General features: G+C 44.8%; 1 protein-coding gene across 2 annotated transcripts in view; it reads right to left on the bottom strand.

Moving 5' to 3' along the window:
• SDK2 (sidekick cell adhesion molecule 2) overlaps positions 1–24,379 on the bottom strand; it is a 404,613-nt gene that overhangs the window by 66,090 nt on the left and 314,144 nt on the right. The window contains exons 6-18 of one of the 2 annotated variants that reach the window (XM_077328296.1): positions 18,573–18,684; positions 17,865–18,055; positions 16,787–16,870; positions 15,280–15,474; positions 14,339–14,455; positions 12,545–12,712; positions 8,382–8,484; positions 6,103–6,279; positions 5,008–5,144; positions 4,269–4,416; positions 2,382–2,522; positions 2,012–2,193; positions 1,571–1,686 (exon numbers count right to left, since the gene is read on the bottom strand). In XM_077328296.1, coding sequence (XP_077184411.1) covers positions 1,571–1,686; positions 2,012–2,193; positions 2,382–2,522; positions 4,269–4,416; positions 5,008–5,144; positions 6,103–6,279; positions 8,382–8,484; positions 12,545–12,712; positions 14,339–14,455; positions 15,280–15,474; positions 16,787–16,870; positions 17,865–18,055; positions 18,573–18,684 — 1,871 coding nt within the window. Of the gene's footprint in view, positions 1–1,570; positions 1,687–2,011; positions 2,194–2,381; positions 2,523–4,268; positions 4,417–5,007; positions 5,145–6,102; positions 6,280–8,381; positions 8,485–12,544; positions 12,713–14,338; positions 14,456–15,279; positions 15,475–16,347; positions 16,503–16,786; positions 16,871–17,864; positions 18,056–18,572; positions 18,685–24,379 lie in introns of those variants that run through there. The other variant, XM_077328297.1, reaches the window with a different exon arrangement.

Raw genomic sequence — 24,379 nt, 5'->3', positions numbered from 1 at the left:
CTCCCTTTGTCAGAACAGTAATTAAAACAATAAGAAATCTGACAAGTGGTTGGTCCCCCACTGGTGTTTAAATTGTTTTACTCATTCCCTCTCTTTTATTTGGCATTATTTAAATATCAATTAATGGCAAAAAGGAATAGTGGGGTTTTAATAACTGTGCGGACTTATCCATCCCAAACAATATTCAGCACAATCTGCCTGATTCACTGACACTGATAACAGTGCATAATCAGCTACTTTGTCATGGTGGTACATTCAAGGATGTTTGGGTGCTTAATTGGCATGGTGCAAGATAGCCCATAGCAAGTTAATTAGTTACTAATTAGGCCTACAAAAATACTAATCAAAAATACTAAGCGGCATTTAATAAGTATGTTAAGTATCCTTCTTAACATTGGTTATCTTGCTTGGTAGCAATTAAATTTATGAACTTCTTTGGAGTCGATTAAGAAACATGTTTTAACGTTTTCACTCCATTTAATTAACGGAAATTTGAATGAATTACAATTTGGAATTGAACACACAAGGCAAAGATCCTAAATAAATGTTATAAATTGGTAAAAATATTTTAACAGACAAATTTGGAACAATGAGTATAACTTTTAAAAAATTAAATCTAAAATAATAAAGAATGGACATGTGAAATTGGGGGTTCAATGTCATAGAACTTATTCTGTGTAGCAGCTGATGAAATTAGAGGTACAGCATCAAGAAAAACAGTGGATTAAATTGCTGACTTTTGAAACTTTGCGGTTTACAGCAAATTTTGGAGTAGCTTCCCATAATGAAAGACATATGCTGAGACAGCAGCTATAAGGATGGTTTATATAAGTTCCCGTTTAATACAAAGCCCAACTTTGAAATTATGTAACACATATTATGTTAGGTGAGTATGGGATGAAAGGAGACTAGCAGTGACAGGCTATTATGGCAGGTCTATCAACTTCTTCATGTTTGACTGGTCCTTTTGCTGGCTCAAATAGGCAGACTTCCTACTAACTGGACCCTTCACCCTCTCTGTATATCTGTCACGAAAGAAGCAAAGCAAGCAAAGAAGGAAGATCTCTTCACGAACAAGTTATAGGCAGAGCAATGGTAACTGGCTAGCCCAAGAACAACTCCATGCAATGATTAAGCCTTCTAAAACACCGAATGAAAAGAGACAGGCACTCGACCCTTCTTGAAGTGAGGCTATAGAGTGAAAGAGCTTCTAGTCAATGGGGGAATAAAGAATATGGATTCCCATCTTATTTAAATGTCAGCTGTGGAAAAAAGAAAGCCAACATGGGGCCTGTCAAGGCAAGGCCTGAAACATCTTCTACCAATTCTGACCTATTTAGACTTCCTGAGGCAAAATAACCACCTGCTTACTGATGTCAAAAGGGTAAGTGGCAAGTTCACATTCCCACTTACCTCCATACAGAGTTCAGTTCTGGTAGCGGCTAACAAGAGCTTGTCTGTTTCATAAAAATAAAAAAAATGCTTTTGCCTGGTGTGGGTAGGCAGGCCTTAGCTTGATGCTTACAGTGAGACACAGCAAGATTTGAAAGGTTGCCTGCCTTCAGCTTACCTTGTAGCCTTGATTGATGCCATTCACAAACTGGGGGCTGGGTGGTTTCCATGAGAATCGTATTGTGGTAGAATTTGTGGCCTCAGTCTGCACATTACCTGGAGACACTGTGGGAACTGTGGGACAGGAAATCAGAAAGTAGAAACTCACTTAGAATGGAACTGCAGTTCACACCATCTGTCTGTCTAGGCAGCCCCTATTTGTGCTCATCAGCTGTATATTTAGAATTAAGGGTTTACTTTGTGGATGTAGATTGTGATACATATACATACACATATGCAGAGATCATATAAGCACCACTCCCAATCCTGCAGTCTTCTGTATAAGCAGCAAAACCAAGCTGATTTGCTCTGCTTGGCAGGATACATACTTAGGCTTGTTGCAATTTTTCTAAGCATTTGTGCCTGTGTCTGTAATCTTTCCCTCCTCCAGAAAACTTACCACCCTGGAGAGTCCATTCAGTCACTTTGGAACTGTAGATACCCAGTCCAGCACTGTTGTATGCCGCCACCTCAATCTCATAGTTGGTCCAAATGATCAGGTCCTCCAATAACAGGTTGTTGACATCAGCATTGGTGATGTTTCTGAACTGGTAGCCAACAGGAAGGCCAGCAAGGCAAAATCTGTACAAGGAACAACATATACAATATTTGGTCAGCCCATTATAAAAGCCATAGGGATGTTCTTGCCATGTAGGACACCCTATGATTTTTCTATTTCTGACCAGTCTATGGTAGATTCCAAGAGATTCATAGAATTCAATTGAAGGAAAGAGAACTGGAAATTTGGCAAGGTGCTTGTGCTTGCTCACCTGATGATATAACCCTTGAGGATACCATTCTGGTGGTTCTCTGGTGGTGGTTGCCATTGGATCATGATGGATTGATTGGTCCGGCCACTGGCAATGACATTCTGTGGAGGTGCTGTGGGGGGTTCCTCAGGAAGGGAAACCCTGATGAAAGGAAAATAATACAAACAGCATATTCCAAGGCTGGCCTGGAACTGGGTTGGACTTATGATTCAGAATCAGAATCATGCTGAGGTGAAATAGACCAGGGGTAGTCAACCTGTGGTCCTCCAGATTTCCATGGACTACAATTCCCATGAGCCCCTGCCAGCATTTGCTGGCAGGGGCTCATGGGAATTGTAGTCCATGAACATCTGGAGGATCACAGGTTGACTACCCCTGGAATAGACCACAAGGGGCCATCCAGTTCAGCTCCCCCCACCTTCTCAGGGACAGAGAAGTTAAACTCTCAAGCACATAATTAGGCAGTGCCAAATTCAGCCATGCCAGAGTAAGTGCCCAGTTATTGTTCTGTGCACATATACAGCCAGCTTCTCATGGTGAATGCACATCTTTTCACTTTTACATAGCATCTTGATAGAATAAAAAGGGCAGATGGTTATAAGGTTTATAAGGTTATGCCATACCACATTGGACACATCACTGTATGTAATAATAAACTGCATGGTAGCCTCTTCATAATAATAATAAAAGCAGCAAAACCAGACCTCAGACAAAGCAGGGGTGAAATGAATGAATGATGAAAGATATGACCAAATAAATTAACCAAAATTTTGAAGAATCAAAAGCAACTCATATTTTTATTGTGGCTGATTGATAGTATCACATTGTACTTTGTATTCAAACCATCATAGCATGAGGTTACAAAGTTGTGGTCTTTATATATATTCAAAGCCAGAATAACAGTCTACCTACTCATATCATATTTCATTCCCATGCTCAACTCTATGAATTCCCTCCTATTGCTAGCAGTCAGACCTCTCCTCTTTCTGAGATGCAGTTTATAGCCAGAAAGCCATAAACACCCTCATATGATCTCCAATATTTCATATGTAATACACTGCCTGGCCCAAAAGGACACAAATAATGGATATCAGCCAGAGACAAGCCTGGACATGTAAGTGTGAGAAAAAGTGGCTGGCTACCTAATGACCTTTTCCCCATCTTAGTGAGACACATATTTCAGGACAATGGGTTCCCCAAGAACCTATGGATTAATTTTGTCAACACTGAGCCTCACTTCCCCTCACCAATTTACCCTAATTAAGTAACAATGCTATTCAACAAGCATGGTAGCTTTTTCCAATCCAGTACTCACAGGGTCATGAAGCACCATTTACATCTATAGTCCACTTCAGGTAAGCCCATCAAGCCACCCCCAAATCATTGTCTACCTCCAGACAACCAATCCAGTTATTTTTTACAAGGTGAATACATCAGCTTGCCCTAGGGGATATTTTGCTCTATAATGTATGGCATGCTGCTCCATAGGTCTTTCCTTCTTCTCTTTGTGAAATGCTGTTTATTTTGTTGCTGCTTCTGCAGACCTCTTTCTTTGAGACTGATAATTATAGCCTTCTCTGAAATGGCTTTCCTCCTCTCCTCCTTGACTTCCTCTTAGTTAGTCTTGTATATATTTTCAATGTCTTTGTGGGTGTGCTTTTGCCTTTTTAATTCTCTTTTAATTTAAAAACCCTTTCCAGTAAAACATCTGCCTGGTTTATTTTGAGAGTTTTCTTAAGTGAAAAATCTATGTAAACATTGGTGGAGAATCCCAATTGTCCCCTTTTGATTTCTCTTCTTAAAGGTTAATTTCCCTCAACTAATTAGGAGACCATCTCTTTAGGAAACACAACCTTCAGCCCATGGTCCATGATATGCCCACCTCACCTCTCTGTATCCTTGCTGAATTGGCCTTTGCCCACATCATTGACAGCACATAGCCGGAACTGATAGGAGCGGGCAGGAACCAGGCCTCTCACTAGCACTGAGACAACTTCAGGGTCCATGCTGGCCATCAGCACTGTCCAGGGAGCATCTGCCAGACACAGAAGAATGGGGCAAAAGAGGAAGTGAACAAGGAGAAAATAAAAAGGCAAGCTCCATTCCTCCCAAATACTTCTTCTAGGTGGTCCCATGCAGGTTTCCTTTATACAGGAGCTTACATGAATTGGATTTTGTCCAGGAGCCACCTCTATTCCAAATGGTATTTAAAGAGGTCAGAGAATGAATGAAGCTATGCAGCTTCCATGGGAGAAGCAAATGATACAGTCAAAGCCTGGCTGATGGATGGGGGACAGGAAGGAATGAAGCCCTTTTTTGTGCCTGGAGCATGGCAAAAACAAGTTATCTTGCAATTCAGAAGCACCCTATATATATATAGACCACAGAATAAAAAACTGATGTACAGCCCCAAAACAAACACCACAAACTGCTCTGGTGCTCTGGACTGCAACAAGCCCTCGGAATCAGCCTCGGCAAGAGTCCACAGAGAAATGTAAGAATCCCGAGGTCTACAATCTCCCACTCCACAAAATCAGCTTTGTGATGACTCCAGTCCAGTCATCCAGTCCTATCACAAGCTTCTGAGTGCACCTTGACACCTTTGTATGGCAGGAAGATGCCTTACTGTTCTCAGAAACCTCAAGGATGTAGCGCAGCAGCGGGCTGTTTCCATCAAAGGGCTTGGTCCAGGTCAAGTTGATGGCACGTTTCTCTTCAGTGCTCAGCACAGCAATGGGGTTTTCTGGTGCATGGGGGAGCTGCCTGATGAGGATGATGATAGAAGAAACCAATCTTAGAAGTCATCAGACAACAGAACCCCAAAGACAAGAGTGCTACCCATTGGAAAAGTGGGGTGATTTGGACATAGCCAAGGGTGCTAATCCACATTGTGTGCTGTCATGGCTTGACTGATTACCAGTCTCTGAGTAGCAGGCATCTTGTTTAACTGCATGGTGTAGATGGATGGAAAATATGGTAAGAGCCCAGAGGTACTCTGAGAAATAGCAGGGGTGTATTTGTGTGCTGAGATAATTTGAGGTTACCTATTCTGCCCAGATAACAGTGCTATTTGTTTTCCTTGGTTATCCGCTACAAGGAGAAAAAGTCCTACCTTGCAATGTGTTTTCAGATTAGAGTACCTGTTAGAGTACCAACCCACCCCCTGCCCCAGCTAGTCAGGTTCCCATTCCCATGCTCAACTAGGGGTGTGAAAGCTGTTTTATGTTTTGTAACCCTATGCTCCAGAGAAATAAAGGGACCATGAGGGAAGGGCTGACTGCACAGGTCTATTCTGTGGGAAAGACCCATGCAGTTAGATGTTCACACATAAGCCCCTGCAGTGTGGGACTGAAACATAGGAGCTGCCATGGAACTTGGCATACCTATTAAAGGAACATGAGTGCAGAAGGGTTTGGTCTTGCAAAGGGTATTGTTTCAAGGGCTTGGTATTGCACAGGTAGTTAGGGGTTGCACAATAAATCCTCACACAGGGAAAGTTAATGTCTATGTTCAATATGTTCAATCCATGTCTATGTTCAATATGCAGTAAAGTTGTTTCTACAACATTTATATCACAATGAGTATGTTACTCAGGAGGACATGTGAAAGCTGATTAGGAGCCCTACCCACTCCTTGCCCTCTTTTTTCTCAATGCGTCAGAATTCACTATCTCCTAGTACGAGATGGTCATTGACAGGTGACTTCAGGAGCTGGGCCTTACCGGACTCGCAGGTGTGCACTGCGAGAGTCGTTGCCTCCAGCAGACACCACTCGACAGGTGTAGGTGCCAATGTCGCCTGACCAGGTCTGGACAATGTGTAAAGTGCCCGTGTTATCCAGTCGCATGCGTGGCACGTTCTCCACATTTAATACTGTGCCATCCTTCTCCCATATGAACCTATGGGGAGAAAGTGGGATAGAGAATTGCCTCTTCATGTGACTGACTTTAATGTCCCCATGACTCTCCAAAGTCCAGGAGTCCCACCTCTCAAATAACAATCTCCAAAGAAATGTAACTTGCTTGAGGAGAAGATCGAAACAACAAACAAACCCCATAGCTTGCTCATCTCTAATGATCTTCCTCTGCAGAGCTTTTTGGGCAGGCGTAGCCAGTTAATGCAAGGCAACAAGGAGTTCCAACAGGACTGGACGGTGCCTGGCATGATCTGGGAGTGTCCCCCAAGTGGACAGGAGGGCGTGGATTTCTGCAGCTGTTCTCCCACATCTGTTGCCATTTGCCTTCATACCCGCTGTTTTCCTTCCCAGCAAGCAGGCTTTTTGCTGGCTATTTTTTGGTTTATCAGTAGTAGATATATCACTATGGTGATTGAACACCGCAGTTCCTATTACCATAAAAAAAACCTGCAAAAAGCCCACTGGAGGTGCGAGGAGGGACAGGTGGGTGTGAAGAGAAAGCATAGGGTGAGATCCATGGGTGGGAACTTCATTGCTCTTCTCTCATTTACAGAGGCAGTGAGAGCAGAACGGGGAGTCTCAGATGTGTCATAGCAGCTGCGATGTATAGGCACATGTGTGAGAGGCTCAGCTTTAAAAATGATGTGTTGCATCTGCATTCTCTGAGGGCTACCGTTATTTTTTTTTAATTGCATCTGGTTATTCTGCCAGGCATGAGTTTTAGCATGCATGCTGGAATACATACTTGTTTGTGTGGGTTTACAGGTAACCATGTTGGTCCAAAGAAATACTTCAAAACAAAACCCATATTTTGTTAGGACGAACAACCACAAGTTTGCAAGGTTTCAAATTCTCCAGGCTGGAATTTAAACAAATGAAAACAAAAGAGAGGTGGGGGCCTGAAATGCACGCCCATGTGCACACGCCCTTTTAAACACCCACCTTGATAAGAGTTCTGGAGATCCCAAATATTGCACAATATTTGGTGCTATTTTGGTTGTTCATAAGAAAAAGGATAACATGGTTTTTGTTTCTCTGAGTGGAAGTTTTTAGCAAGTACCTTTTTGTGGGTAATAAACGGGAGGTCAGCCAAAGTAGCCCGCTTTTGTGTCTGTCCAATTTTATCACACCTCTCCCCTGAGTAGCTCTTCCAGTACTCATTTATCTGCACTGCAATCCTATGTGGTCAGTGAGACTGAGAGAGAATGACTAGCCCAGGGTCACCTGGCAAAGTCCATTGTTGATTGGGGAATTTGAACCCAGGTCCCTCATTTCCTAGTTGAGACTTCCATCTTCAACACCACACAGATGCCCCTGTACATGGATATAGTTAACTTTCAATAGTAAGGTGTATCATGGTACTCTTCCTTCACCCCAGGGAGAGAACATAGCAGTTTTTTTTTTCTCAGCACAGTTGCTAACAGGCACCAGGGGGCAACAGTGGCCCATGATTTTACACAGGAGCACCTCACATTTCTTTTCCATGTCTGAGTTCTTAAAACATGCAGAGAAATGGCTGGAAGAATCCTGGTCATGAATCCCAGACAGGCATTTTGCTAAACACAAACATGACTCTTCTCAGGTTCCAAAGCAGCACAGATTTTGACCTCTTCCCAAGTATACGACTTGTACAAAAGGTGATGCCAAGTCTCAAATCTTCATGAAGCTATGTTAGCAAAAGCCAGGAGATTGCTCATCTCTCCCAGGAGACACCTAAGCAAAGGCATTCACAACACTTGTCTACATGTTCCAGTCTTAAATCCTGTCATGGAAAACACAACTCAGCATTGGTTCAATGGATGCTGTACCCATCGACATACAAAAATGTTTAAAACCATAATAATGACCCATAATAATGAGGGTGCAGCATTTTATCCACAGTCGGCTTCCCCAAGACTCTGTTTTCACACTGTTGTCTAAGGATACAGGATGTTATCTGCCTTGATTGTTTTTATATCTCTACATCTCTGAACAGGTTGCTCTTTGCATGTCCTTCTCCACTCCTCCTTCCCCACCTTGTACTCCAGCTCCATCTACAGCAAATGTCCTTCACAAATCTCATGCAGAAAAGAACCTGGCACATACCGGACTACTACACTGGGGTCATTGGTTACTCCACAGGACATAGATGCCTTTGTGCCTTTGATGACACTCTGATCCTGAGGGGGGTTGGTGATGCGTGTCCGAGCTGTAGACAGAGACAGAGAAAGAGTGTATGAGAAAGTGAGAGAGAGCAGTCAGGACATCGGTTGCTATGCCAAGCTAGTAACCAGGCTTCTGGCCTGCTCGTTCAAAGAACTCCCCTTTTCATGCAGTAATTGTGATGGTCCAAAAAGCCAGATGTTAAGAAATTCATAAAATTACAGACCTGCAAAACAAGATGATTCAGTCATCTGTTCCACTCAACTGGTACAACTGAGACGTTGTTGAATGCCGGAAAGTCAGCATGTATTTGACAACAACAGGTCATGTCAGACCAACCTGGTTTCCTTTTTTTGATCAAGTGACTGGCTTACTAGATCATGGAAACTCAGTTGATGTTGTTTACCTTGATTTTAGTACATCTTTTGACAAGGTTCCCCATGATGTTCTGATAGGTAAACGGGAGGACTGCAGACTGCATTTTCAGATTGTTAGAGGGATAGGGAACTGGTTAGAAACTGCATCCAAAGTTATCAATGGTGTTTCATCAGATTGGAGGGAGGTGAACAGTGGGGTGCCACAGGGCTTGGTACTTGATCTGGTACTTTTCAACATTTTTATCAATGATCTGGATGAGGGAGTGAAGGGACTTATCATTACATTTGCAGATGACACCACATTGGGAGGAGGGGCGAACACCCAAGAAGATAGAGCTTAACATGATCTGAACATGATGGAAAAGTGAGCAAATGAGAACAAGCTGCAATTCAATAAGTGCAGAGTTCTACATCTGGGTCACAAAAAAGGTAAGCATATTAGATGGCAGATAATTTCTAGGTAGCGGTGTGATTGAATGAGATCTTTGGGTACTTTTTGACTGTACGATAAATATGAGCAGACAGTGTGATGTGGTTAAAAAGGTGAATGCAGTCTTGTACTGTGTCAATACAGGCATAACATAGAAATCATAAGATGTCATAATCCCGCTGTATACTGCACAAGTCACACATGGAATACGGTATGCAGTTCTGAAGGTCTCATTTCACAAAGGATGTGGAATAACTTGAGAGGGTGCAGAGAAGAGTGACAAGGATGATCCAGGGTCTAGGAGCCAAGACCTATGAAGAAAGGCTTTGGAACTTGGGACTGTTAAGCCTGGAGAAGAAGAGGTTGAAAGGGGATGATGGCTCTTTTTAACTATTTGAAAGGTTGTCACTTGGAGGGCAGGAAACAGTTCCAGTTGGCAGCAGAGGATAGGGCCCCCCAATAATGGCTTTAAGCTATGTGTAGAATGGTACTAACTAGATATCAGAAAAAAAAATCACAGTCAGTGGAATTCAGCAGTGGAATCAGCTGCCTAAGGAGGTTCTGAGTTCCCCCTCACTGGCAGTCTTTTCATGGATGCTTTTAGGCTGATCCTGCATTGACCAAGATGCTGGAATTGATGGCCTGTATGCCCCCTTCCAACTCTATGATTCTAAGGGGAAAATAGGTGTACTAACACTACAAATGCCAGGCATCATGCCTTATAAAAGGTGCCAGGTCCTGCTGACGATGTATTGAACTTTCTGAAGCCTCCAGCATGAGGCCTGCCTGCCAGATGTCTTTGGAAAGCTTATGATGAAGCCTGCATGCTCCATTTAAATGCCTTCCCGACTGGGGAATCATTTAAATGGAATGGGCAGGGTGCCTGTCTTCAACAGCTGATGGGCATGCTGGGCTCAGGAATTACCATTGCTTCCATCAGCTGATGATGACAGGAGCACTGGCTGAATCCAAAATGTTACGGTTTATTTTCAAATGCCTACAGTCCCTCCCTGCCCTGGCAGGCTAGGAGGTACTGCTTAAAGGGACCATCCCTGAGTGGGCCTTATATCTGACAGCCAGGGGGTTGTCAGAATCAGCTGTAATGTATGTGGGACCCCACTCCACGTAGACACTCCCTCCCTGCCTTGGCAGTCTGGAAGTGCGTGTTTAAAGGGACCCAGCATGGTCCATGCTCCCTTTCCATACTCCCTCTGCCTTCCTAGGCTGGGGGGAAATGTTGAAAGCAAGCATGTGCTGCCTAAAGCTCATTGTATTATTTTCACAATGGACTTTACTAATAGTATAAAGGGTGGATGTTCCCCTTTCTCCAAGTGTCAATGACCATTGATTATGAACTCAGATATTCAAATCTGTTACAAAATCTGGTCAAAGGCTCCATTGCTTCTCAATTACTGCAGAGAAAATGTTTTCATCAGATGAAAGGTATGTACTTATCTTTGTATCTTTGGAATCTATGTACCCCTTAATAGGGATGTGTGGGGAAGAGAAGCTTGGACACGCTAATATTCTTTTTTGACAAACACGATGTGAGCAGGACCTTGTGAAATCTATTTTCTCCATTGGGTTGAGTTATAGAATAAAAGTTCAACCAATGACTTAATCCGCAAACAGATTCCCAGAATCAAGTTTTTCCAAAGGAGACTATTGTTCCCAGAAGCATACTTTGTAAGAAGACTATTGTTTCTTGCACAGTCAGCAGGGGGCACTGATTCACCTCTGACTGCAGCCTCATGGGCCTAATTGTTTTATTAGATTAAATTGAAAGGGAACAGATACAGTCTCAAAACAAATTTGGAGCTGCAATCCATAGGCACCGGTGATTTCAGGTACTGATCCCTTGCCGGGAAACACTGTGAACTAACCTGGAAAATAAAAGATTGTGTATTTTCTGTTTTTCTTCCTTTTTGGAATTGTAGTATTAGGCTTAATTTTTAAAAATTTAATCTTGCAATTTTATGATATGACCAATATACTGCTAATAAACTGACTTCAGGTTTCTGGGAAAGAAAACTCTGAACACACACAACCACACACAAAATTTATCTCCCACCTCTCTTGACAAATGTTGCCTCAAGGCAGCTTACAGTATAAAACCATAAAAAACCGAGTAAACCCCTAAAATTCCATTAAATTAAGAGAACAATATCCCCAATATCTCCAATAATAAAGATGGCGGTATAGGCTCAACAATATTGCCCCCAGTCCAATTTAGCTAATCCCAACCAGGACCAGGACCATGGTCCCAAGGATGTAAACTGGGCTTTGATCTTCCGTGTTTCATAAGGGAATGCCTAGGATAAGGCGGGACCTCCTGTTCATAACTCCGATCACCCCCCTGGCCTCAACCAAACGCCTGGCAGAAGAGCTCCATCCTACAGGCCCTGCAGAACCTAGGTAGCTCCGTCAGGGCTCTTAGCTCTTCTGGGAGCTCATTCCACCACGTTGGGGCCAGGGCCTGAACAAAAGCCAGTTCTAGCTTATGCTAAAAGAAATCATCAGGGAAATTTAGCAAATTATCTCAGTGAATGGATGCATAGTTGCAAGAGTTTAAATAGGGCAGGGGACAAGAAAGATTGAAAGACAAAGGATAACCAAGAAAAAAGTGTGGTTCTGTTCAGGACTCTTGTGCAAGAGTGTGTGTTACTTTGCTGAAGCATCACATTTTTGTATGGGAAAAAGTGAGTTTTCTTCACCTTGTTGCTTTCATGTACAAATGAGCAACCACAGTCCTAGCAGCACAGACAGAACGTTCAGCTCGTCCGTTGTCATCTGGTCAGTTTCATCAGCATAATCAAATACCTGTATATATTCGAGTATAAGCTTATTTTTTCAGCACATTTTTATAATGCCGAAAAGGCCCCCCTAGGCTTATACGTGAGTGAAGGTCCCACTTACCTGTTATTGTTGATATTGTGGTAACATTCAGTGCCTTGGCTAAAATTTGGGTCGGCTTATACTCAAGTATATACAGTAACCAAAAACAAAGCAATGTGTGTGTGTGAATCAGCCCTGTGACTCTCAAATACCTGTTTATTTTCAGCACATTTCCTGCAGCCTTCATAATGCAAACATAGGCAGAAATTAACATCAAAACTGAGTTGCTGATAGGAGTCCAAGATACAGATGAAGTAACATTTCACAGATTTCCCCCAACTCCTGAGTACGCAATATCTAAATATTCAGTTTGGTTGATGTAATGGTAACACCACACCTAGAACCTGCCAGCAGCCTACAGAACAGCCACATAAGATGGGAGGTCAGTCTAGGGAACATCTTACCCCAGACAACAAGTTCAGCGGATGCCTCATCAGCACCACGGGAGTTGGTGGCGAGGCAAGTGTAGCTGCCAGCATCCGAGATTCGTGTAGGACTGATCAGGAGGCTTCCTGACTCCAGCAATGTAAAACGAGGAAGCTGCACGGAGCCACTAGCCAGGATTCGCTCCCCTGCAAGGAAAGAGGAAGAGTTTGCTATTAGCCCTGTGATGATTTGCCTTCAGTGCCTTCCCATTGTGGTGTCAAGGATCTCCACCAAAATGCATGCAAAAGTCCCAAGCACCTGTGTTGATAACTTCTGAACAAGTAGAAGCCTCTCTCTAGAGAAAGGAATAGAAGGTGTGTGTGTGTGCTCTATAAGTATTCTATAAGTATTTGTGAACCCCAACCTTCCTACTGATATTATTCACTGCCTTTTATCCCACGTTTTGTCCAAACACCTCAGTGTGGTTCTCACCTCTCCAGGGTACCCTCCCAACAACCCTGTGAGGTAGAGTAGCCCAAGAAAGAGTGACTGAGTAGCACAATAAAGCAGGGTAAGGATTTACACGAGGGTCTCTGTGGTATAAATTCACCATCCACTAAAAGTTACATCAGATCCCCCCTGTTTTAAGAACTCTGGGGACCCTTAATAATGCCAGTCAATTTTCTAGCACATTTTGGGTTGGCTTGCAAAGTGGCCTGGGGTATGGGCCTGTCAACAGAGAGCCTTGTTGTGGCACAGCAGCAGGGAGTAGCCATACTAATGGGCTTTGGGACACATTCAGCATTGTGTGATCTTGTGAGGTTCCATGCAGAGATCATGTTTCCTTTCCTCCACTCCACCCTAGATGTATTGAGGGATGAAGGACATTGCTTAGACTCCTCCCATTGTCAGGGAGCTGAGGCATGAATTCTGGGAAGGGAAGACAGCTTATCAAAGGTTCAGCCCACAGGGAACTGGGCCAGTGATCTGAAACAGTCTTTTTACCTCTATTCTACTGAGGTTCCTGTTTTCTTCTCCTTAGACCACAAACCTCTAACTGGGGTGAGGCCAGCTTTTCTGAAAGAAAATCTCTGATCTATAGCACAGGTAGCCAAAGGCACAACCCTGGCTCTTTGGATGTGGAAAAGAGCCAGTGATGCACGCGTGGTCAATATCTATGTATACCATAAGGCTTCTGTGATTGAAGAAGTCCACGTTATTTCCTGTTTAAATCTTGGTGTGCAATGAAAACAATCCAGAAGAAAATATTCAGAGAAAGTTATTTACACCAAGCAATGCTACATAAATATAACCGCTAGGCAATGCTGGATAAGGTTTCGGTACACTGTCGTCTCACCAAAGGTTTTTTCAACAGCAAAGCCTCAGGGGTGGCCAGACTGTGGCTCTCCAGATGTCGGTAGACTACAATTCCCATGAGCCCCTACCAGCATGTGCTGGCAGGGGCTTGTGGGAATTGTAGGTCACTGACACCTGGAGAGCCACAGTCTGGCCACCCTAGACAATATAAAGAATTTCCAGCCCTGAAATGGAACCGAGCTCAATTGGCTGTATTTTAATTCTTTCTTACTAGGGTTCCCAAACTGAGGTACTTCTGCCAACAGTGCACCTGTCTTCTGAGTCATTTTTTGGGATGTGAATGGAGGAGAGAACTGTCCATGCTGTACCTTGATTTATAGCAAATGATCTGTGTTCACAGCATCAAGAGATGGGCTCCAGGTACAAGGAACCATCTGTGAGGCATTCTTACTTCCATGCCTGGCCATACCTGAAAACAACTTTTCACAAGCTCCTTTGACACTCCCTACTGTTACCTTTCTGCCAGGTGATAGCTGGCCTGGGAGCCCCTGAAGTCTCACAGCTGAGCACCACAGCCATCCCATCGATCACAGTGCTGTCCAGAGGTCCTTTGGTTATGTTGGGTGCAATACCTATGGATGAGAGAAAGGCAAGGGAAAGACCTATAGTATGGGTTCAAGATTGCCAAGTCATTAGCACATAATTCTTGCCTCTCCCCAGTATCTCCGAGCTCTCCAGTGAAGCAGGACTTAAGTCAGACAGATGATGACAAATAGTTAGGAAGAGCTCTAAATAAGGATCCAGATCTCATCTGAGACTCTGCCTACAACAGGCACTTGACTGTGTGCTTCATTCTGCTGCTCAAGGCCTCTCTTCCCCGATTTGGAATGCTTCCGAACACTGGGGAATTGGGCAAAGACACAACACAGTCCTGTCAGTCCAATACTATAATATGATCAGAGCCAAGGTGATACTGCCCTGATTTGGATAGCCTAAGCTAGCCTGATCTCATCAGATCTCAGATGCTAAGCAAGATCAGCCCTGGTTAGTCTTTAGGATTGCTATGCAGAGGCAAAAGTAAAAGATCCTGCCTTGAAAAATCTGCAGGATTGCCACAAGTTGGCTGTAACCCGGCAACAACAACAAAAAAAGCGGGTGGGGAGGGAGTAGTGGCAGAAACAAATTCCCTGAAACACAGAGGGACCCTTTAGTCTATACTACTCCCTTGTGATTCATGCAGATTTCCTCCAACAGCTTCCTTTCCACTTTGCAGACCATCAACCATTACTGATCTTCCTAATGGCTCACCTCTTTGCTTCCTGCAATACAGCTCTGAGACTATCAACCCTGCTTCTGGAAGTTCAGCATCAGGACTGGGAGGTCCTGCAGGGAACACTGGGGTGGAAGGAAGGGGGCTCCAAGGCAACCTATAACCAAAGCACTCGCTGACACCTACTGGTGACGGCTAGGTACGTGGAGGATTGCACCTCGCCAGCAGCATTGCGGGCAAAGCACTGGAACATGCCCGTATCGTCTGGCAGCAGCCCACTGATCTGCAAGCTCCCATTGGTGAGGAGCTGGAAACGAGAGAGCTTCTCCACTTCAAGCAGCGCCGCATCCTTGTACCAGAACATACTGGGCGGAGGTACACCTGCAAGGCAAAGTCTGAGTATTAGAAAGCAATGGGATTGGGAAATTAATTCCTCCACATGTCACTTTCCCTTTCTCAATGGATTTCCCATCCCCAGATTCTGGAGACGGTCCATAGGTTTGCAATTCTCTGTACTTAACTAACTACTAGCTACCACCAAACTTTCTTTCTTGCACAAACCTCGAATTTTCCTCCAAGAATCGTTTTCAGAAAACACTTTTTTGCTAAGAAGTCCAAATCCCAAGAGTGTGGGTGACCTAAAAGTAACAGGGTTGGTGGATGCTTAAGGCTGACAGAACTGGAAGGGTTTGCAAGCAAAAGTAGGGAAATTCAGTTCAGGGTGCTGTTCATGGCTTGTTGTTCCCCCATTTTGCACTGTAAAGGAGGGTTCAAATGAGGGACTCTTCCCAAAGTTACTCAGTGAGTCTCATGGCTGAGTGGGGGATCTGAGCCCAGTCCTAGTACGATTCTCTAATCTCCACATCACACTGGCTGCTTTGCCCCTGCTCCTTCCACCTCTAAGCTGCTCAAATAGTCACACAAATTCAGGATCAATTCAAATGCTGTAGCAACTTGGATTTAGCAATCTGAATTAAACCCAGAATCTTGTGATGGATAGCAGTATAACCGTAGAAAGAGGGGGACTGCCATGGGTCCTCAACGTCCCTTGCTTCAGCAAGGAAGGAACAAATGGAAAAGAACACAACTCTTCTAAGGTGTTCACTATCCTATTTTTGTGACCAGTCTATTATGAAACCCCCAAATTTTCCTTTGTCAACTCCACAGCCTGGCCAAACTACTCTTAGAAAATGCATGCTAACTTTAAGCCTCAGGTGTGCATCTTGCCATTTCTGATCACACTTTTGTCATCACCTTTGGAGCTCTCTCGAGGTGTTCTGCTCCTTTCACTGAGCATGCACAAACTGATATTTTAGCTGCCTATGAAATTGCTGTCCTGCAGAGGGCTTCTGTTTTAGGCTGTCTGTAGACTGAGGCAGATGTCAGGATGTCACATTTGCTTTGTTCAGATTGTCTTTTCAAGGTTGTCTTTGGAACTGGATGGGGCAGAAATGGTCCTATTTTTAAAAGCAGTTGTTATTTTTAAAGGGGGAGTGACAGCATGAAACGTACAACTTTCCCTTCCCCCTTGCAATAGTGAAAAGCTGTCGCTGTATGTTCGCTGTCCAACTAGTTGTTATAATTGCCAAGTCACTAGCAGGACCAGTGGTCGAACTGCAAGGTTCATGGCCTAGGCTTGGGCTGCAGCCAAAAGCTGAATGAGACAACTGAGAAGTGAACTAGAGGAAGTTACCTTTGGCCTGGCAAGGCACCTGCACCACCTTCTCCATTTCAGCCGTGATGTGCCTGTCTGGTTCTTTGAGGAACTGAGGTGGCTCTGCAACAGAAAACCCCGTCATGGGACTGACCAAACTTCTTCCAATCCAAACTGCCCGCTGAATTCCCACAAGTACTGTTTTTTCATGCTTCTCAACCACGATAATTTTGTACCAAGATCTCAAGGTCGAACAACATCAGGCCTACATTAAGGTTCCTGATTCACTGCACTCTGATCGTATGAAGCTGCTGAACACCAAATCTAGTCCAGGGCTGATTCTGCACTTTCCTTGTTTTTTCTGTTGTGGATCCTGATGAATTCAGATCGTTTTGAAATTGGCTCTTCCTCTATTCCCTCCCCCTTGAAACAGAAAGTGTTCTGCATTTGATTGGGAAAGTTCAGAACAGGGAGGGGAGATAAGCACAGAAGGAGACTCTTTATTTTCTTGAATGGGGTGGCGGGGGGAGGATTAGAGACAGCAGAGGAGGAGGAGGGGAATAAATCCAAGAGGCAAATATCTGCTGAGAGAAGTTAGGGCTTTTGGAGCACAGGGAAGCCTTGCAACTGAGAACCAGGACGTTTTTGAATTGACGCCCTGGCCAATCAGGGAAGACTCCTTTGCTATGAGGCACGGAGAAGGAAGTTAATTTGAATATAGCAGAAATCTGCACAGAAATCTGATGCCAATTTTTCAAATACTGAGGGTTATATCCACTTCTGGATATCGCGGGGGAAAGGTAGGGTCACCCTAGATCACTCATGCATGTTGCAGAGGGAAAATGTAAAGCACCCAAAATGAAAATGGAAATCGAATTCGGTGTAGATGGGAGGGATTTATTTGAACTGGGAGTGGGTAAAAAAAACCCATGCAGACTATACCCTGGATCACATATTCTGATTGACAGACAGAGGCCTATCCCAGTCCCTGCAACCAGAGACCATTTGAGATGCCAGGGATTGAATCTGGGGCCTTCTGCTCGTAAAGAGTACCCTGTTCACTCTCCACCTTGTCTTTAAGATTATGATACCGCATGGCTTCCTTTCGCATGCTTACCCAGCACAGAGAGGTAGGCCCGTCGCACCACAGAAGGCACACTGCTACTTCGCAGCACAGCCTCACATTCATAGTAGCCGCTGTCACTCAAAGTGGGATTGAGGATGGTCAGGCGCCGGTTGTAGTCGCTGATGCCACTCGACACAGGCACCCCGTCCTTCTTCCAGATGATGTGCAACTTGATGAGTGGCCTGGTGAGCAGAGAAGCCTGTGAGGGAGGACTGCCTTTCCCATGCACCCCATGGTGCTGGGCAACCAGCTCAAGATCTGTACAGACTGAAGCAACCCCTACCCAACAGTCTGCTTTAGCTTTACACACAGTGGGTGGCACTTTTTTCTGGGTGTAAAGTCTGGGAGGGCCTGCAGGTGTCAACCTCTGTTGCTTAAAAATATACCCCATTAGCAGATTGCCTTGTGAGCACTAGAATGCTACTAGAGGCCATCTCACAACAGGCCATTTCCGGGGTCATAGTTTTGCACCATGAACCTGTGGTCCAGCCCAGTACTGGAGAGTCAGAGAGGCCAGGAAAGAACACTTCATGGGTTGAAAGTGTTACTGAGAAGAAGGTTTGTACATGATCGCAAGACCATTCTCCAAATCCCAGCAGTCATGACAGCTATATCTTTTATTTATTCATTCAATTTATTTACCGGCCATCACTATGACATCTTATGGTGCCTTCCCAGCACCAGGGAGATGAGACTTACCTGGCATTGGCTACACACTCCAGGATCACCTCAGAGGTGCCAGCAATTACACTGGTGTTGCGAGGGGAAATGATGATGGTTGGTGCAATTGGATCAGCTGGGCCACCTGTATCTGAGGAGGAAGGGAAGTGATGTTGACACTCAATAGAAATGTTCCCGAGTTGTAGTGTATGCAGAAGGCAAAGTGGCGCCTTAGACATGCCACCTGCTCCACTGAGAGCTGAAGGCTATTAGGAATACCAGGCAATCCTGAGCAATGCAATGGCACCAAGAGCAAGAATAGCTCAATAAAGGTCTTTTGGGTATTCAAGGTTTACTGTTTCTCCTCAACATGCCAAGAATCTACAACTATTTCTTAGCGTGCCCACATGCATACTGAATGAAATCAATATTACACTATGCTGGTTAAACAGACTCCCAATATTCTTATTTGCTATGTTACTGTAATGTCTCGCATAGACTTCCTAATTCTTAGTATTCCTGCACCAATAACCATCCAGTGTCTTCTCTCATAGCCACCAGTGCACCAATGATCAGGAGCCAAAACAGATGTAAAAAAGACCACAAACAAAAAATGATTAACTTTTTATAGATGGAGATGCATGATTTTCATTCCACATGTTTTGGCCCTAATTTCAAAGCGGTGTGAATATCAGACTTTGGTGGGAGCACAGAAGAGCTGCTAAGTGTGGTTTCCAGTTGTTTTGTTTGAAAACTTGCAAATGATGTCAGGATATAGGCAGCATTTCACCTAGTCCTGTGCCAGTCTTCATTACCTGAACAAGCGGGATAAAAGTTCATTCTGCAGGCAGTAAGCAATGCAAAATAATTGGGGTGTTTTGCAGTACCCTGCCCTCTGGTCTCCTTATTTACCTCTCATACTTGACACCAGGTTGGTAGGACCCTTGCAGGATGACAACCGCTCACATATACTAGCAGGCCAGAGGGTTATTCTATCAGGCCCTTAATGGGGGCCCAAACCAGCATTCATTCTGCTTCTCACTTGGTCAAGGCTCCCATTTTCTTCTTACACTTCTGCTATACTAACTTGCCCAAAGCGCTCCTACGCGTTTTCACCACCCATTTACACTGCATAGCCCCAAAGACTTTGCAGCTCATTTGGTGGCAAGAGAGATAAGACATGCTCAGCAGAGGTGTGTGTCCTGGTATTCTCATCATGCTGCTCTGGTTTCTCCCATCCATGCTTTTTTTTCTTCCTGCAGCATTGCTCCCAATCAGGCACAGAAAGTCAGAGCAGAACCTGGGGGGCTGGTAACCAGAGTTTTATTAACCACAGTTTGCTTAGACAGTGATGGAACTCACAAAACTCTTCTTGCAAGTTGTCAAGACTGAGATGAACACATGAAGGTTCCTTATCTTGTGTCAGCCCATTGGCCAAACCCAGTGGTTCTTAGCCTGGGGGTCAGGACCCCTTTGGGGGTCAAATGACACTTTCAGAGGGGTCACGGCAGGGTGAGCAACTTGGCCAGGAGGGGGAGGGGCACAGTTGCTGCTCCTCCTAAAGGTGCCTGCCAATTTATATACAATTTATAATCAATTTATATGCAATCATGAACAAAGGATCTTCACGCTATTGGTCATTCGGTTTAATTTCTGTGAAAGAACACTTGCATAATTTTATGGTTGGGGGTCACCACAACATGAGGAACTGTATTAAAGGGTTGCGGCATTAGGAAGGTTGAGAACTACTGGTCTAACCAGTTCACAATTGTCTGCTTTCACTGGCAGCCACACTGAGGGGTCTCAAGTGGAGGTCTTTCCAATTACTTTCTACCTGGCTGATTTAGCTGGAGATGGCAGGACTTGAATCTGGGTCCTTTTGCATGACAGGCAGATGCTCTAGCACTGATTCATAGCACATCTGTAACAGGATAGGTCTTTGAACCTTCTCTTTAAATATCCACAGATTTCAGTCTCTCAGAAGGAACATTAAGATCCTGTACCCATCTCAACAGTGACATTCTACAGAGACCTGCCACCTGTTCACCATCCCTAGCTGAGTATCAGCAGGTGGCATCAGAGATGGAAGCAGGGAAGGAGGGAGGAAACATGAGACAGAGCAGCAGAATCGGAGGAAGCAGCCACAGGAAAAGTACATAAACCAAAATAATGGCAGTGATAAAGCCATCCTTCCTCCCTTTCATGTATTGGCTGGGATCGCGAGGTTGCTGATATAGCTGAATCCATAAAGGCTTACCCTATTGTGTTTATTACCAACTGAGGTACAGCACTCCAGATTAATGGGGCAAAGAAAGGGGAGGGGGAATATAAAGCCAGGTCTGGGAGACATAAAACAGCTGTGAAGTAAACATCTTCTGGAGGGGCTGAGGGATCACAGGGCTGACTCATGTGGATTTCATGGCTTTGTTGGGAGGCAGAGATCAAGGCCTTTCGCAAAGAGCCGAGAGTTACAGGTGAAAGTGAATTCAAGACTGTTAAATGAAAGCATTGGCCTAATTGCTCCAGAAGTGCTGTTTAGGGGAATCTCTGAAGTGCTGTAGCAGAGAGCGTGGCAGGCCAGGACTGAGGAATTAGGGCAAGCCTCCTATAAACATAAAACTGGGAGAAGCAACAGCCACATGTGGGCGGAGAATATTGATCATGAGGGCCAATCCTGGTTGTCAGCAGGGTGAAGTGGCCTGCCTCAAGCGAGAGATTTGCAGTGGCTATTCAACTATTTAGCTTATTATTACACTATTTTCATTGTCATGGTGGGTGTGGTTGTGGCATTTTGCCCTTCTTTCTCAGGAATCAAAAGGTCTGTCTTTCTGAGGAACAAGCCAAGCTGGGAGTGGGTGAGATCCTATAACAGGACTTTCCCAGAGCAATAAACTATCAGCAGGAGTGGGTGACGTGTAGATTTGGGAAAGCAAAGTCCCGCAATAATTAAAGGAGGAAGAAGGAAACACAGTTTCCACTCATGAAGAATATAAAGTAGTCCAAGTCCCCCTTCCTCCTCTGTCTTCTATAAACAGTAGCAAGGGGAGGCCTCATAAAAGTGGATGAAGAGACATCTCCCGGCTGCCCTGTAACAGGACCCCTGGGGGGCAGTGAGGCAGACAAGGAATAAGAGGGATTGTGAATTGAAGAACTTTCCTAAAACTAAAGAGGGGACAGGAAAGCATGGACCAATAGGGAGGGAGATGCAGGATTTAGACCAGGGGTAGTCAAACTGCGGCCCTCCAGATATCCATGGACTACAATTCCCAGGAGCCCCTGCCAGCGAATGCTGGCAGGGGCTCCTGGGAATTGTAGTCCATGGACATCTGGAGGGCCGCAGTTTGACTACCCCTGATTTAGACAGTCAGGATCTGAGGGCTGAATGTGAGGGTGGCTGGGACACTGCCCGCATGCATGCTGGGAGTCTCTCAGGAGAGCATATTATGGATGCTACGTGAATTTAGCTTCCGATGCTCTGTGCTGCAGTCAAGTACCCAGAAAGCAGAGGCACTGTATGGATGGCACGAGAAGCAGAAATGGGGGCTTCAACCACTGATGTAATTAGAGCCTCCTACTGCTTGCAGCCATGGCCCAAGTGTCTAAATAATTGTGAGCAAGCAGAAATGTTTAGTCAGCACCAGCCAGAGCTTGGCCAGAGATTTACTGCAAATTAAATTTGGGCCTGGGCCTGCAGAAATGATGGGGAGCCAGGTGCAAAGAGATGCCAGTGACAGGCTGAGCTTCAGGGACCTCTTAGTCTACATGAAAAACAAGCAAGCCAGAAAGTACCTCCTTGGCCCACCTTATGCTTGGCTGCAGCTCTCCAAAACAAACTCAGCTGTATCTTAGGGTACCAGTGCTTTGTGATGCTTTATATATTCTTACACATAGTCCAAGAAGGCAAAAGGCTCTCATACTCAGGAACAGAGCACAGAGGGACTAACTGTGCAACCCTTCACAGAATTACTCTGTCCCATGCCCACTGAAATAGCTGGAACAACTCTGCATAAAACAGCATGGCAAGTGGCTACTTTGGAGGGTGGACTCTGAGGTATTGTACCATTTAAAGGCCCCACCTCCAAACCTCAAGGAATATTTCCAACCCAGAGGTAGCCAACCTCCAGGTGGAGCCTGGAGAGCTCCTGGAATCACTGTTCATCTCCAGATCATAAAGATCAACTCCCTAGGTGAAAATGGCTCAAGGACCTCAAGGAATATTTCCAACTCAGGGGTAGCCACCTCCAGGTGGGGGTTGCTGATGCCATTCCTAGAGGCGGAGAGAATTAGAGCATTTGCCAATTGTATCTCTTATATCTCTCAAAATTTGTTAAGCAGGCAGTAGAACATCTTAACAGAGTGCTAACTGATGCCCTGAACATTGGGCTGTTTGTTCTTGTAGCCGTTTCTCTGCATTGGTGGATGGATGGAGAATTTAGACCTGGATGTGGGAGTCACCATCTATGTACTAGCTGCCATGGATTCATTGCATGGAATTGGGCAGGTGAACACACTCTCAACTACATCTGTAAAACATGAGCTGTTGCAAAGGGAATACAACAGAGGCTGCAAAGCACTTTGTATATCAGGATTGTTAGGTTCAGTGATTAAGAGCAGTCGAAGCATGACAAGTGGCCAATCCTATGCATGCTTACTTAAAAGTAAGCTCCACTGAATGCAATAGGATTTATTCTCAAGCAAGGGTGCATGGTATTTCATTTCAGCCTTCGTAATAGAAGCGGATGACATGTCGAAGTTAAGGGAAGGAGAGTGAATGCAGAGCAACACATGTGCTTGCATGTACAAACTTCCAGAAGCACACGCTGTAGTAAAGGCATATACAGCCCTTTCTTTATATTGCCCCATGTTTCTATAATGAACTATCACATTGCTGTTACCAGTAGGAAAGCTTCTCCTGAACCTGATGAAGAGCAAGCTAGTAGGCAATGCACACAGAAACTCTAACAAGTTGCTCTTGCAGTGCTAACAAGGGGGCTGAAGGGAGGGACCATTTTCAAGACAGAATCAACTAGGAAGGGGTATGCTCCCCTGCACAACTGGGTTCTGAAATGGGAAGTGAACCCTGCTGGGGAACAAACAGTCTTAGAGGGCCGGGGTGGGGTGGGGTGGGGTGGTGGGGAGCAGAATGAATGTGTACGCATTCCCTCCCATTATCCTTCCTGATAAACATGATGCTGGAATTATACATTTGCCAAGGCAAGGGACTGGATCCACTGGAGCATTTCTGCAGATGGAATTATTTCAGCCTGCAGGGTGCAACATGCTGGTCTCCCTCCTTCCACTGTATCCCCAAATAGCCCCTGAAGATTTTCTTTTTTTGGGGGGGATCTCTAGCAGGAGCGGAGAGGCAAGAAAGTGACACTCCACCAGCAGAAATTGTTCCACCTGTGGAAGCACTCTGCTGAATCTAAGCCAGTGTCTAGTTTGGCCCTGAAGCTGGAAACCATTTCAGAACCAAGAAATTCATCCCCATGCAGCAGACCAGTGCACACAGAGAAGGAGGGTGTTCTACAGCTCCTCACCTAGCACGTTTCAGGGCCAATTCACATATTACAAAGTACACATGACACACATGACTTTTGATAGATGTATTCTGGCAGTCATCTGACAGGAATACTTCTCAGGTGTGCAACTGGGACTTCAACCTACCTCTCTGCAATCTTTTCCTGATATGAAGCAGCCCCGGTCAGTCAACACTCGCTTGTTGGGGAAATGATGAAAAGGTTCTACTAACTAAATTTTTCCAAGAAAGCAAAGAGGGGCTGCAATGGGTAGGAAATCAGCCCTTCTTCCTACATGCCTGGCCATGTGTGCTTGGGAATTAAGCT

Source organism: Paroedura picta, chromosome 3 (assembly GCF_049243985.1).
Source record: "Paroedura picta isolate Pp20150507F chromosome 3, Ppicta_v3.0, whole genome shotgun sequence".
Lineage (NCBI taxonomy): Eukaryota > Metazoa > Chordata > Lepidosauria > Squamata > Gekkonidae > Paroedura > Paroedura picta.
The sequence above is the reverse complement of the archived record's forward strand: the minus strand, read 5'-3'. Positions and strand labels throughout refer to the sequence as shown.